Genomic DNA, 13,487 nt, shown 5'->3' on the forward strand with positions numbered 1-13,487 from the left:
CTTCTGTTTTCATGTTGTCCTTACAGGGTACTGAGTATAGATTAATGAGAAAAAAATAAATTTCAACAGCCTTGGTGGAGCAGTGGGCTAACGCCTCCTTAAGTAACCCCAGCTGCCTGCAATTAGTGCAGGTTCGCATCCCACCAGGCTCAAGGTTGACTCAGCCTTCCATCCTTCCGAGGTAGGTAAAATGAGGACCCAGATTGTTGGGGGCAATAAGCTGACTTTGTAATAATGCCGCTTGGGGTGTGTGTGAAAGCCCTAATAAGCAGGCATATACATAGAATGAAGGCTACTGCTAAGCTTGTAAGCCGCCCTGAGTCTTCGGAGAAGGGCGGGATATAAATGGAATTAAAAAAAACCTGTAGAATCAGGCTGCAGCATAACAAAATTGATAAAAGTGAAGGGGGCCTGAATACTTTCTGAACGCACAGTACCTTTTTATTACCAAATAACAAGTTAAAAAATGAAAAATACATTTCCCCCCCCCCCTGGGATCTACTCTCAAAAATTCTGATCATTGTAAACTTGAAAACAGAGAAAACCTGGGCTTAAAATGATACTTACAGTTCACATAAAAAAACACGGTAAATTCTACAAGCCCCTCCCCCCGCCAAAAAAAAGTTGTGAGGCCCTTCGGACTGTGAACCCCTAAGTTGGAGTTTGCTTATTTAAAGCCTAAATCCAGCATTGGGTAAAGAAAAAAAAACACAGATTTGCTTTCGCTTAACGGGTGACACCGATCTCCCCTCAAAGCGCCCACACAGGAAAAAAAAACAAACCCAGAAGTCTTGTGGCAGAGAGGGCCAAAGACCGACAGATGGCGCTGCCTCAGAGCACGGGCAAGAGCGGCGAAGCGGGAGCGGCTGATGATCCCCAGAAGCAGCAATCGCTGCATTGAAGCGGACGCGTTTTAGGCGCGGATCCCTCCGCCGGTTTTCTCCGCGGTGAAGCGCTGGAGAAGTGCTGGCGGGACAATGGAAACACAGGCGCAAGGTGCGTGGCTTAGCCGGAGCTTCTGGGGAAGCCGCGCGCGTTTCTTCCCGTTCTTCTTGTAAGAGATTGCCAGCTTCTTCTTTCCTCCCACACCCACCCACCCCCGTTCGCTTTCTGGTCGGTATTTGGGTTTTTCGGGAGGAGGAGGGGGTGGCAATCCTCAGGCTGGTCACCTCAGCCCCAAAGCTTAACCATTTACTCTGGTTGCAACGGCTAGAGAAAGTTCTGAAAAGGTTCCTCTTGCAGAATAACCATAACCGTAATAGACGAGAGAGAAAGATACGGTGTTCTGGGAGAAATCAGTATTTTTTTTCCCCTGTGGGTCTTCGAAGGTACGGAAATGGAGCCCGCGTTTTATTTTAAGATACTTTTTTTTAAGTGAGGTCCCTTGAATAAGCTCAGTGCTGGGGATTTTTTTAAAGAAAGTTGAGAGTCCCGCATGGCTGGGTCGGTAGTCTTCATCAGTTGTTGTTATTTGCGAAGTCTCCCACCCATCGCGACCCTATGGACAATGTTCCTCCAGGCCTTCCTGTCCTCTACCATCTTCTGGAGTCCATTTAGGCTCACGCCTACTGCTTCAGTGACTCCATCCAGCCACCTCATTCTCTGTCGTCCCCTTCTTCTCTTGCCCTCAACCTTTCCCAGCATTAGGCTCTTCTCCAGTGGTCTTTCCTTCTCATTAGGTGGCCAAAGTATTTCAGTTTTAGCTTCAGGATCTGGCCTTCTAAAGAGCAGTCAGGGTTGATCTCCTCTAGGATTGACTGGTTTGATCGCCTTGCAGTCCAAGGGACTCGCAGGAGTCTTCTCCAGCACCAGAGTTCAAAGGCTTCAATTCTTTGGCGCTCAGCCTTTCTTATGGTCCAACTTTCACTGCCATACATTGCAACTGGGAAGACCATAGCCTTGACTATACGCACTTTTGTTGACAGGGTGATGTCTCTGCTTTTTAGTGTGCTGTCTAGATTTGCCATGGCTTTCCTCCCCAGGAGCAAGCGTCTTTTAATTTCTTGGCTACAGTCCCCATCTGCAGTGATCTTGGAGCCCAGGAAAATAAAACCTGTCACTACCTCCATTTCTTCCCCATCTATTTGCCAGGAATTGAGAGGGCCAGATGCCATGATCTTGGTTTTCTTAATGTTAAGTTTCAACCCAAGTTTTGCACTCTCCTTCTTCACTGCAACAAGAGGCTCTTTAGTTCCTCTTCACTTTCTGCCATTAGAATGATATCATCTGCTCTTCATCAGTAGCTTGAACCATAAGCGGTCCCCTGGTGAGAAAAACTAAGAACTTGTTCTTCTGGATCTCCTTCATCCCAACCTAATGCCGGTTTCTTCGGAAGCCACGGCGTGCTCCGTTACTTTTACTCTCCCACCAAAGAGACGCAGCCTGGTAAATATATTCATTCTATTCATTGCTAATTGGATCCTAGCGAAACACTGAAATAGCAAAAGGCAAAAGGCTTGAGGACGCTCTCCTGTTCCAGTTTCCCTCTGAAATGGCTCCCGTGTATTCTTAAAACGTTCATTCAAATACAGTAAAAGTAAAAAACAAAAACAAAAACAACTCGTTTTCTTCTTTATCATTTCGCGTTGTTAAAGAGTTTTTGCCGGTTGCAAAGCAAAGCTCCTTTGTTGATTTGGTGAATAGAATGCGATCCGTTGTCCATCTGTGAGCGTCGGGAATGCCATAAACTTTCAAATTATCTTTTCATTTTTCCCCCCATGTATGATGGAATACAGCTTTGGTGTATTAAAGACGATTGCCGGTATTTGCAGCATTGTCTCTTAAGGAGTTTTGCTTGGATTGCTGTATAACAGGTTTGGCAATAGAAAGTAAATGTCAGAATCTCTCTTTGGTCCTTGCATCACTTGCTTCCTTTTGGTCAGTAAAATTTATGAACTTATGTTATTTGCTGTTTCTGTTTATATCTCTGATTTCATGCCTGCATTTTGTTAATAAATGCCTCTTATTAGTGGAGAGAGAACTAGTTAAATTATAGCTCTTCCATGGAGCATTTGCTTCTTAATGGCCCATATCCTATTATAGAGTCTATAATCCTCTTCTTGTGACTCCATTAGTTACATCAATATCGATTTCTAAATCTAAGAAATCATTGAGGAAGGCTTTTCTATTACTCTTTTTTAAGGTATGTTCTTCATGTCCTTAGGAAAAAATCCAGAAAATTTTAGCCAGTGCCATTTGCCATTCTGCAGACATGCTTGAATATTTCTGGAAAAAACTATTTATATAACATTCTGCCAGCTAATTTATAATAGGGATAATTTCACACTATCTTGTGAGTAAAAGATGAATATTGGAAACAAGTTCGCAAAAACGAGAAGTTGTTTTAAACGGATGTACTCATTCGTTATTGTTTAGTCTTAATAAAGGGATTAAATGTAACTTTGCACAATATCATGGTTGAGTAATTATTTATACTTGTACCAAGGGCTCCTTGTGCTAAGTGAGATTTGTTTCCAAGTAAAACATGCATTGCATCAGACTGGAAAAGTGTACAACTGCTGCAGTTTAAACATGAATGTTTTGATAATGTATGCAATTATTCTGAAATAATTGAAAGAAACTTGTTTCATTGTGTTTATTCACACCTCACGAGTCATTGTTAGTTGCAACTTCCAGCTTTGTGTTAAAACTCATGGATTTGAGTCTCATGGATTTGAGTGGGACTTGCCGGCGAGAGCATGCTTTGAATGCCAGTCTCTCACTTTATTAATCTTAGACTGTAATGTGTAAACTGAATGATAGCGATCATTCAGAAAAGTCAGTTGCTGATTTCTGGATTGATTGATTGATTGATTTCTGGATTGATTTCTGGATTGATTGATTGATTTTGGGGAGAGCCAGCAGCTGGGTTCTGGATCCTCCAGAAAAGCCAGAGCCATTTTTTAACCAGTGCCTGCTCTCTGACAAATTCATAAAGCTTTTGCTCTCAGAATATTCACAGGTATGAGAGAGATTTGTGAGTGATAGCAATTTGATTTTGGAGTTCTGCTCTGTGTGGCACTTAATTACTATTTATTGAGCTAAATAACAGACGAGTAGGACACGCTTGGTTCAGTTTTCTAATAGAAAGTTGCCAAACCGATTTCAACAGTTAAACCTTGTTGTGAAGGATTACTCAGAATTCATGTAATGCTTGTGCTGCTAATATGCTTCCCACACATTATGAGGTGTTAGTGTAAAGCCTATAAAAGATTCTTCAATGTTTATTGTTTGAGTTATAAAAAAGGTTGCAAGGAGAAGAAAACATTATTGTATAGTTCAGTGCCTCCTGAGGGAATAAGCATTTTGAAGTACCAGGCATTCTTCTAAAATCTTTTGTAGAGTGTTGTGAAGGATTTTGAATAGTGGTGAAAAGATTTTGAACAGTGGGTTCTCAGTTTCTTGAAAGATTCTTATTCAGACTCTGCCATAATGGTGTTTGGTTATCTTTTACACTTTCTGCCCACTTGGTATATGATATCCATCTTTAATATTGGAGGGTTATTCTAGAATAAAGAAGCTGACTTCCTCACAAGAAATCATTAAAAATGGGTTCCAGCATGTAATGGCTATATCTGCCTTTCTAGCAGTTGAATGTTCAGAACTCCTAATAGTCTGATTTTTTTTTTTAAAAAAAAGATCAAATGTCATAATCAAAAATCAGAACAAACATTATTATTGCTAATCTACTTCAGAAGATCTGACTGACCAGGAAGGTGCATTGCTTAGAGTAGACATAGGGGTAAGCAACCTTGGCTCTTTTATGACTCGTGGACTTCAACTCCCAGAATTCCTGAGGCAGCATAGCCTGCTCAGGAATTCTGGGAATTGAAGTCCACAAGTCATAAAAGAGCCAAGGTTGCCTTAGAGGAAAGAGTAGAAATACACATAACTTACAGAGTTCAAGCTGATAACCTTTTGCATTGGTGACAATCCAAATGAAAAAGAATCTTCCACTCTTTTTAAGTATTAATAGCAATTGTCAAGGTACATTCAGTCCTATTGAATATTGTTTGTATTTTCAGGACAAAGAGAGAGTGAGAAAGATTAAATCTCCAAATAATGTTACTTTAAGTGGAAAGGAACATGGATTACAATCGCCAGAGTAGATTAACAAATGAAAAACATTTTTTTTGGTCATATGTCCAAAGGGAGTAACTTAGTAACTGTATTTCTTAGGAATTTATTTAAAAACAGGCCATATTTCTTTTCTTTTATCTAGAGCTCTGCTCAGATAGGATTGGAAAAATCAAGATGGCAGCCTCATCTATACAATCAGAGCTCCACCCTTTTCACATACATCACATAAGTCATATGTCCAAAGGGAGTAACTTAGTAACTGTATTTCTTAGGAATTTATTTAAAATTTATTTATTTATTTAAAATTTATTTATTTAAAAACAGGCCATATTTCTTTTCTTTTATCTAGAGCTCTGCTCAGATAGGATTGGAAAAATCAAGATGGCAGCCTCATCTATACAATCAGAGCTCCACCCTTTTCACATACATCACATAAGTCATATGTCCAAAGGGAGTAACTTAGTAACTGTATTTCTTAGGAATTTATTTAAAATTTATTTATTTATTTAAAATTTATTTATTTAAAAACAGGCCATATTTCTTTTCTTTTATCTAGAGCTCTGCTCAGATAGGATTGGAAAAATCAAGATGGCAGCCTCATCTATACAATCAGAGCTCCACCCTTTTCACATACATCACACCATGAAATGTAAACATACACAAATCATAAATGTAGAATGCATGTGAAAAAGGAATGGGGCTTTGGAGACATGGGTGTGACTGCCATCTTGAGTTTTTTAAACTCCATCCCTGTGGATACCCCTTCTCCCACCCAAATTAGTGACAGGTATTGGGCAGTGCTGCTGTATGCCAATGATTCAGCAGCGCTTTCATTTATCCAAGTGGGCTTAGGAGAGTTGTGCAAGCTTTAATGGAATATTATACTTCATTATAATCAATTACTCCAAAACCAACACTGTGCTCTTCTTGGGAGACCTAGCTGCATTAACCTCGGTGGTAAATTAGAAATAATAAATTTGAACAAGTTCCAGCTTTTAAATACCTTGGCATATTTTCCTAAGCTTCCAGAAGCTAAAGGGAACAAATCAGATCCACCTTTGTCAAAGCTAACAGCAGTGCTAGGGCAATTCTAGGCTTTTTCCATTCTAAAGTGGGTAGATGCAAGCTTGCCACTGCTGAGTTTTTAAAACTTAACATTTTTTTTATTGAAAAGTTTTAAAATACATTTTATCTTTAACAATCCCCCCTCTCTCCACCCACCCCTACCTAACCCTCCCTATCCCTCCCCCCATTCCCCCCTCCCCCCCACTTCCCAGAGCTAAGTGCAAGGTATAAAATTTAAAACCTAACATTATATCTCAGATGTCCTACAGTGCTCCTGTGTGCATTGTGGTTCAGTCTAAGCACTTTTCTAGGTCCCATGCTGTGTCTCAAAAGCTTTAATCTGCATGGAAACCTTCTGAAGGCGAGAGGCCACATTTGCATGCACTTTTACTAGCTTTAACTTTTGTCCTCTAATGGCTCACTAACCCTGTTAATTCTCCTTGATGAATTTTCATCAAGGTGGTAAGTGAAAACTCTTAGCTGACCTGTGTGGTTACAACCTGTCTTTTTTTCTACTTCCCCTGGATTTAAAGAAAACTGCCACGAAAAATCCTTTGGAAAATTTTCAATATCACTTGGCAGAGGGATTTGGGCACTTTAGCCAATCACCACTAGTAGGTTTCAATCCAAAGCTACTTTATATTTCCATCGGCTTATTCATCCTTGTTTGTCCAGCACCCTGCAGAGTGTTTACTTTTTCTCATTTCCATGCTTTATCTTCTGCTATACTAGAAGGGAGGTTCTTGTTCAGTAGAATCCCATTCACTTAGAAATGCAGCCCTTGTAACTCATGTTTTCTTTTGTTCCTTTTGCAGTAATGTATGTCCTGGTAAATGGCAGGAGAAGTCTCCATTTCCTCCTTGCAAACAAACAGTTATTGGCTAATATGAGAAACAAAATGCTGGATTAAAATAAACCCTGGCCTGATCCAGTACAGTTTATACCTGTATAGAAAATTATTGTGCATCTAAAACCTGTCAGTGCTGAATGAAATATAATGAGTGACTATGGTTCTTTCTTATTTATTTGATATATATCTCCATTCCTACCAATGAATAATACTCAAGGCAGCTGACAATAAACAAAAAAGAAAACAACAAAAAATGCCTAATTAAATTTTGGATTTTCATATTTCATAGAAAAATGTGAAAGATTATATTTATATAATTTCTGTTAACCTAGCTCATGTGCTGTATAATGTTTATTTCATTGGTACGGTAAGTTTTGCATACTAAGAGCTGCAATCCAAATTAAATACTAATCAGCTGCATTACTCTGTGGTTTCATAAGCGCAACCAGTAAATTTAGTAATAGATCTAGAACTCCTTTATATATATCGTTATTTGATTTAATTATTTGGGCTCAGTCATTGGCAACTGTAAGAATTAAGGTCCATCATTTTAACCTGATTTGAAAACCTGTAGCTCTTCTAAGGAGATAACACTGATCTCTTGATTCCGCCCATACTTCTTGTCTTCTCTTTCTTCTATTTGCTTTTTCTACTCCATCATATATTTGCATTACATGCCTCCAAATTAGTTTCTGCATGCTACTCATCACTTCAAGGGATCAGTCAGTCTTTATTTAATCCAGGACTGATTGATGGGTTCTTTTAGTAACTATTCATCCATAACTGAAAGCATCTGGGTTCCTGCTTTTTCTTAATACACAGCTTTTACAGCTGTCCATTGTAAGTGGAAAAACACTATCTTCATCTTATCATTCTAATTTTGCTTGTCATAGAAATATTCTTCCTGCATGAGTATATTCATATTTAGCTATTCCTGAACCCAAGAAGACAACGCTGTCACTTCTTTGCCATGAACTACAGAGCTACTGCAAAAAAACTGGGTGGCTGGTAGATGGCAGCAAAGAGATGGAGGTAAATTTGGGTAAGAGTATGGATAAAAGGACCATGAAGTCAATTTGTTTCTAACCTTAGAAGTAAGATCCAACATATCTTAATACTGACTCTTCTGACCTTCAAAATCTGTGTCCTAAGAATGAATTGTGAGCTATTTTCTGAACATTTTAATTGTTCTTAAGAACTGGTTCCATTTCTTTTATACAGTTAATATTAGGTCTAATCAGTTGCAGGGAATTGGTCTTCTCCCTGTTCTCACTGTCTCGTTTATCATTGAAATAAAGTGGTGTGGTACAGGAAAAGTATTTTCAGAAGCATGAGGTTGCTACATCACTTTTAATATTAAACAACTGTGCAGTAGTGGTTTGCTTTACAAGATCTATAGAATTAAAATATTATTTTAAGGAACAGAACAAGAAGTACAGTAACTTTGTATGGTGTTGTTGCTTATGAATGATGTAATTGTCTTCAATTAACTTCCCTTAAGGTTGACATTTCAACCAGAATACACAAAGAAATGTGAAGTCATTTAGTAACTACCTGAACTGAATAGCTCTTTGGAAATTACACAGATGCTCTGTTTCCTTCCAAAGTTCCTTTGTTATTTCTTTTGAATATATTTTTGTGCCATTTAAATCATCATAAGGTCTAATTTAATGAGCTGTACAAAAGTATATGTAATGGAGAAAAACTGAATTTTAGATCTGGCAGCAAAGAATTGAACATATGTTAGCTGGTCAACATGTACTGTTCTCTGTAGAAAATTTGGACCTGATATTTTACAGCATGTCTACAATTTTTAAGCTTCATAAATTTTTACTATTTCTCAAGGACCTTTGGTTCTATTTTTAAAAACTAAATTCAAGCCATCTATTATAAAATCTTCTTTATAATAAAGGTGTCCAGTACATTGTATTGAGCAAAGTAAGTCATAAGGTCGAACGAGTTGACAATCTATATGGAAAACTGGGTACGAGGATCCTAAGGATAAGTTTTATTTGAGCTTGAAAATATTTACTAGATAGTCTTGGAGAAGCCTAATATATACACTGTATCAAATTGTTCACTTTCTCTAAACACAAGGAGCACACCCTACACTTAAAGTATTAAATTGCTTGTGTTCGTGTTATAAATTTATTTCTGGAAAGCTGTACACCTATTTATACTTTCAAGAATGATACACTAATGATTATTCCTTACAGCTAGTCTTTGACTGGCAACACCTCATTTAGTGACCATTGGAAGTTACAACAGCACTGGGAAAAGTGACTTATGACCTTTTTCACACTTACAACCATTCAGTGGCCCCCATGTGATCACCTTTTATGACCTTATGACAAGCAAAGTCCATGGGGAAGCCAGATTCACTTAACAGCCATGTTATTAATTTAATTGCAATGATTCACTTAATAACTGTGGCAAGAAAGGTCATAAAATGGGGCAAAACTCATTTAACAAATGTCTCGCTTAGCAGCAGAAATTTTGAGACTCGCTTAGCAGCAGAAATTTTGGGGTCAGTTGTGGCTGCAAATCAAGGACTATCTGAATTTGTGTTTTCTTTGTGTCTCCCTACTATGACTTGTCCGTGAAGACCCAGGAATCAAGCTTGCTTTGAAGGAGCCTTTATACTATTTTTTTTCCACTCTTCTCTGTGTTATTTCCAAAGGTTTGTTAGAAAAACAAACATTCCATGAGACAGATGGAGACACCATAACTGATGTTGATTTGACCAATGTGATTTCTGAAGAAGAGCGAGAAGAATTAAAAATTGAAGTAATCCAGGTAATGTAATTTGACCTTTATACATCATTTTAAACAAAATGTTTTATTCATTGCTTTTACTATTTTTTCACTTTTTATTATTTTTGGTCACTTAGTTATGTGAATTATATTGGAGTATAATTACAAACAGCCCTGATCGAAACAGATTATCTGGATCATTGGGGTTGAGATTCAGGTCTGGATATGGGCTCAAAATTGCAGTGATTGCTCTTGTTGATCAACTTTGCTGTGCATGAGATAGAGGGATATGATTACCCCAATCCTCTTGGACACTCTTAACCATGATATCGTCCTCCTAGATCAGGGGAAGGCAATCTTGGCTCTTTTATGACTCGTGGACTTCAACTCCCAGAATTCCTGAGCCGGCTGCTCAGGAATTCTGGGAGTTGAAGTCCACGAGTCATAAAAGAGCCAAGGTTGCCTACCCCTGTCCTAGATTGTCTGTCAGAATTGGGAAACGGGAGCCAATGTTCTTCAGTTAGCTACTTGAAAGTTCAATTGTTCTACTACTATTTACAATCTCCTTGAAGCTGCTGGGAGTGGTGTTCCATCATCATGGGTTGAGGTATCATCAATATGTTGATAATATTCAGTTATATATCTATATCCTGGGCTAATCAGGATATCCTGACTTGATCTCTTGTGAATGTTAGGTTCTGTATAGGGAGAAATAGGCTTAGACTGAATCCACTCAAGACAAGGCTGTGTATTTGGAAGTCAGCCATATCCAGAGATAGACTATCCTTGACTTTGGATTAGGTAATGCTTCCCCAGACAGACATAACCTCCATGTAGAGTCCTTCAGGATTCATTGCTCCTACTTACACAGTAAGTGAAGGTTGTATGCAAGAGGACCAATGCAGACTAAAATAAGATATGGCCTTCTCTGGATTAGTAGTCTTTGTTCACAGCCACTCACACTCTAACCCTAACTCTAACCCCAACCCAGAGCTGGTTGTCACCTTTAAAGTCCTACATACGTGTTTCCCTGAAAATAAGACCCAGTCTTTTTTTTGCCTCCAAAAGAGGCACCAGGTCTTATTTTTGGGGTATCTGTGTTTTTTTCACTCATCTCTGGCTCCGATAACCCCGCCCAGCCAGCCCACTTCTTCTGCAGCCAAAGGAGCAGCTTCATTCTGCAGCTGAGAATGGAGCTCTGGCCTGCATTTCACAGTCAAAAGCCTTTCCAGAAGGCCACTGCAGCTGTGAAATGCAAGCCTGGGGCGTCGCAGAAGAAGTGGGCTGGCGAGGAGAGGCCTGGCTGCAAGGTAAGTGGGTTCGGGACGCGTGGGGAAGCTCCATGCCCCACCCCCACCCTAGCTTGATTTTTAGATGTGTGCCTTGCCCCAAAACTAGGGTTTATTTTTGGGGTAGGGCTTATACATCTGTTCTCGTATCACATCTAGAAAAAAATATAAAATCTCATCATTCAATCCTAATCAGCAAAAGTACAATAAGTTACCAGAAATAGCAACATATATATTTTAACCTCAATCAAATATGTTTCATTATCCTTTACTTTTAAAACAGTAACTTATTATTTCCCTTAAATAGAACAAAAATATCCTTGTTCCCCTAATCTTATCTCTTACCTGTAAACAAACCTTTAAAGCCTCATCATTCAAGAAAAATCCATTAAGAATCACTAGGAACAGCAACATATTAAAAATCTTACTCTTTAATCCCTTCAAATAGGGTCCCACAAATTAATTTCTTATCATTTTCTCCTCTCTCTTTTCAGAAACTCCTCCTGCAAGTTGCAAGTTTAACACATACAAAAAATAACAGCATCTATATTGATGTTTATTCCCTTTAAATGATGTCTCAAAAGCTGATTTCTTTTCATTTTCTGTTTGTCTTTCTCAGGAACTCCTTCACAAGTATAGCACATTTCTTTTTTAAGTCCAAAATAAGTCCAAGATAAGAAAGTCGTCCAAGTCACTATTTTGATTTATTATTTGTGAATCTCTTTTAGTTATTGAGAGATCAGATGGTTTTGTTTGCAAGTATTTTGCAACATCTTTTTTTTATATATCATTCTTGTCATTTTTAAACCCATATCCAAAATACCCTGGCTCTCAATAGTATCCTCTTCTATTTTCTTTTTTAAAACATTTTTATAATAGTAGACTTTTAGGATAAATTTCTGAGTGCATTGTTGCCAACTATTAAATTCCTCTGATATCAAAATATTTTTCTCCATCCTGTATTAATGGGTCTCTTCTCTTTTAATTGTGATTTTTAGCTCTTTCTGATTGACTCTAGCATCCACCTTTCAAAGTTTACTCTTACCACAGTTTCTTCTAATCCACAACATTTTCCCATTGAAAGATTTCTTACACTTAGATTTACAATATATATTGTAAATATATATACTCATATATTTTAATAGGATTTTAAATAACCCACAGGAAGGATTCTTGTAATTCATTTCTAAATCTTATTTCCAATTCATCCAGCCCCATAGTTCACTTAAAACTTTCAAAAATTAACATTCTAATTACCATTTTTCTGTTTATTTCAAAGTAAAAAAAAAGTACCTAAACTTACATAAAACTTCTTTTATTAGGAATGAAGGAGTATCACTCAGTAGGATAAAACTTGTCAATCTGAAGATTCTTAATTTCCCAAAAGCAGTTAACAAGCACTTTCTTGAAGTGACTAAGAGAAGTAGTGGGTGAACCCATTGTTCTTCTGCAGGTTCTGAACTGTGGCTTGGGGAAAGCTGACTTTTCCTTGGCTCCCAGTGCTCTAAAATCTGCTGGATAGTGCTGTTTTACAGTATCCTTATGGAAAGCATGTGTGTAGAGCACTTATCGGTGATCCCTGGTCCTCACCTTTATCCAGAGAGGTGTTTTAAATGCTAATTTGTTTGGCAACTTCCCATGGTCATTGGCTGTGCGAAAATGCACAGCTATCTTCGGTTTGCCATAACTTTCCCATAAGTCTGCTGAGGGTTCCACCTTTAAAGGAATGCCATATTCAGGGCGCTAAAGACTCCCTCTTTTGAACAGCTTACCTCCAGATACCCAGTCACTCTAGCTTTGCTATATTTAGGAATAGCATTTGGGGACAAATGTCACCATGCTCCTCCCAAGAGAGGGCATATGGTTATTGGATTAATTTTCATTTTTACCCTTTTAACAAGTGAGTGACATGTGCATGTGTGCATGTGACAAGACTTGCCTCACAGTGCTACTTACGTAAAGTAATATACCTGCAACCAGCATTTTGATATAAGTATACAAGGTTGGAATTAGCAGCATGTCATCACGATAGACAAGTGTAAAGATATGGGTGGTGTCAAGACAAATCAAACTTACTTATTATCATTTCTTTATTATGCTTTTAATGTACCAATAACTGAAATTCTTTGGGTAGATTATTGAAAACTTAAATGTGATGAATATTTCATGTGATAAATATTATTGTTGATACTAATGTGTATTATTTTACTATTATCACATTAAAAAAATCATAACTCAACATCTGTTTTGGTGGGCCACACCTAATAGTTTGAAGAACCAGGATTATCCATTCCTGCTCCCTTGGTTATTTACGTGTATCTGTTTATGATTTAAAAAACTGAGTCAAAATCAAGTACAAAAAATTTTATGTTTAGCTCTTTAAGTTTTTATCCTCCAGTGTTTCCTTCTCACTGATGTGAGGTGAGGTTAAGACCTTTACCCTGAAAGCA

At 38.0% G+C, this 13,487-nt stretch overlaps 1 protein-coding gene across 8 annotated transcripts in view; it reads left to right on the forward strand.

Annotated features, from left to right (window-relative positions):
- The first annotated feature begins 861 nt into the window (after positions 1–861).
- The window catches only part of TPD52L1 (TPD52 like 1), a 29,103-nt gene continuing 16,477 nt past the window's right edge, over positions 862–13,487 (forward strand). For all 8 annotated transcript variants that reach the window (XR_014490994.1, XR_014490995.1, XM_083350813.1 and 5 more), the window contains exons 1-2: positions 862–996; positions 9,675–9,790. Coding sequence is in view for 6 of the 8 variants with exons in the window: in XM_083350813.1 (XP_083206939.1) it covers positions 978–996; positions 9,675–9,790 (135 nt within the window). In the remaining 2 variants the exon portion in view is untranslated. The remainder of the gene's footprint in view (positions 997–9,674; positions 9,791–13,487) is intronic.

The sequence above is a fragment of the Vipera ursinii genome (genome assembly GCF_947247035.1).
Source record: "Vipera ursinii genome assembly, chromosome: 1".
NCBI classification, from domain to species: domain Eukaryota; kingdom Metazoa; phylum Chordata; class Lepidosauria; order Squamata; family Viperidae; genus Vipera; species Vipera ursinii.